This window comes from Psammomys obesus, unplaced genomic scaffold, assembly GCF_907164565.1.
Source record: "Psammomys obesus unplaced genomic scaffold, mPsaObe1.curated_primary_1811, whole genome shotgun sequence".
NCBI classification, from domain to species: Eukaryota; Metazoa; Chordata; class Mammalia; order Rodentia; family Muridae; genus Psammomys; species Psammomys obesus.
In genome coordinates, this window is record NW_026590767.1 from 11,001,485 (window position 1) to 11,003,125 (window position 1,641).

Sequence of the window (1,641 nt, forward strand, 5' to 3'; positions counted from 1 at the left end):
CTAAGACAGGTAGTACATGCCATAAGCTGCGACGGGCCCGGCGAGGATCCCAGGAACAGCACTGCCACCGAAAGTGCCCGCGGAGCTGTGCAGCTGGGTGCCCAGCGGGAAGGGCAGGGCAAACGCCGGCAGTAGAGGCTTGGATGCCAGCTTCAGCTTCTCCAGCTCGGCCTCCTGCAGCCGCTTGGCCTTGGCCCTGCGGTTCTGAAACCAGATCTTGACCTGAGTCTCAGTGAGGCTCAAGCTGCTGGAGAACTCCGCGCGCTCCGCAATGGACAGGTACTGCTTCTGGTGAAACTTGCGCTCAAGCGCCAGCAGCTGCGCGGTGGTGAAGGGCGTCCGTGGCTTGCGGTTGGTTTTGTGTTTTCGGAGGGTGCAGGGTGGAGGGCTGGGGGCACCTGAAAGGAAAGAGAAGCACAGGGCGAGCACTCAAGCGCTGGCTGCACACCCCTAGCCCGACACCGCCCCACCCCTACAAAGGAAGACTGGAACTCCTCGCCTCCGTGGACGCCTGCTCCGCTCAGAGTAAGGAGGTTCCCCGAGCCACGTGGATAAGCCAAGCAAGGAGGCAGAGAAGCGGCTCCAGACTCAGGCCTGTTCTCCCAACCCGTGACCTCGTACCCCAAGGAAACTGGGGTCCAGCCAGTTGGAAAAAGAGCGAAGCCGGGGAGGGAGGCGGCTGCAGTATCTGAGGATGGGGTAGAGGTCAGGGCTCCAAGGAGTCTAGTTAGTTGTCGCGGGCATTACGGAAAGTGGGCAGGGGATGCAGGAGAGTGCGCGAACCGGGGCGGAAAAGCATTAGGGGGCGTCTGTTCTGGGCTGCGAACCTCCCCCAGGAAGAGACGTGGATGCGGCCGTCGGGCGTGTGCACAATGCCTGGCTCCCGGCGCCGGTTATCTTTACACTGAGCGGGTTAGTGACTAGTAATTTAAGTTCAGAGCCGCAGCGCGCAGCGCGCATCCCGCCCCCCTGGACTTCCCAGCCTTGACAGCGCGCGCGCTTTTCGGGGCCTGGGACCTGGAGATTGAGCACTTACGTGGGGGGCACGTGTGCGCGACCGGTGGGGGCCAGGCTCCGGGCTTCGAGGTGCCCGGAGGCCTCTCCTCCCCGAGTTCCCCAGGCTCGGAACCCCGTACGCGCTCAGCCTCCAGCAGCGACTCGACGCTGAAGGGGAGTGGTCCGTTGCCTAGGTGGCCCCCGCCGCGCGCTCCGTGCCCCGCCGCGTTCATATCCAGTGTCGCCCGGGCCATGCATGGGATGGCGAGCGTTGGGGGCTAGCCGCCCGGCTGGGACGCGTGGGACGCGGAGACGGCTTGTTTCTGTCGGGGGCCCTGGGCACGGTGGCTCTGGGGCCCCTCCGCACCCTATAAAAAGGTGGCACCGCTTTCATGCGCCGCTACCCAATGGTCGTTTCTGCCGACGTGCGGGCCTCAGTGCGGGTTGGATTCACTGCTTTCGGGGGCGGGGCCGACAGAGAGGGGCGGGGCTGCTGCCTGGGAACAGAGTGCCCCGAAACCTGGGGCAGCATTGTCGCGCCCACGTCAGGCTTTCGGGACTACTGCCGTCTGTGGGAGCTCTTACCGTGCTCCTCCCGCAGGAAAAGGCTGAGGGAGTGCCCACGTACTGGCGAAAAGATGGCCT

General features: G+C 64.8%; 1 protein-coding gene across 1 annotated transcript; it reads right to left on the minus strand.

Moving 5' to 3' along the window:
• Ventx (VENT homeobox) lies at positions 1–1,326 on the minus strand. The gene is made up of 2 exons (XM_055608914.1): positions 1,037–1,326; positions 1–398 (listed from the first exon to the last, which is right to left on the minus strand). The coding sequence occupies exons 1-2, from the start codon at positions 1,248–1,250 to the stop codon at positions 1–3; spliced, it is 612 nt and encodes a 203-aa protein (XP_055464889.1). The 5' UTR covers positions 1,251–1,326.
• Between the last annotated feature and the right edge of the window lie 315 nt (positions 1,327–1,641).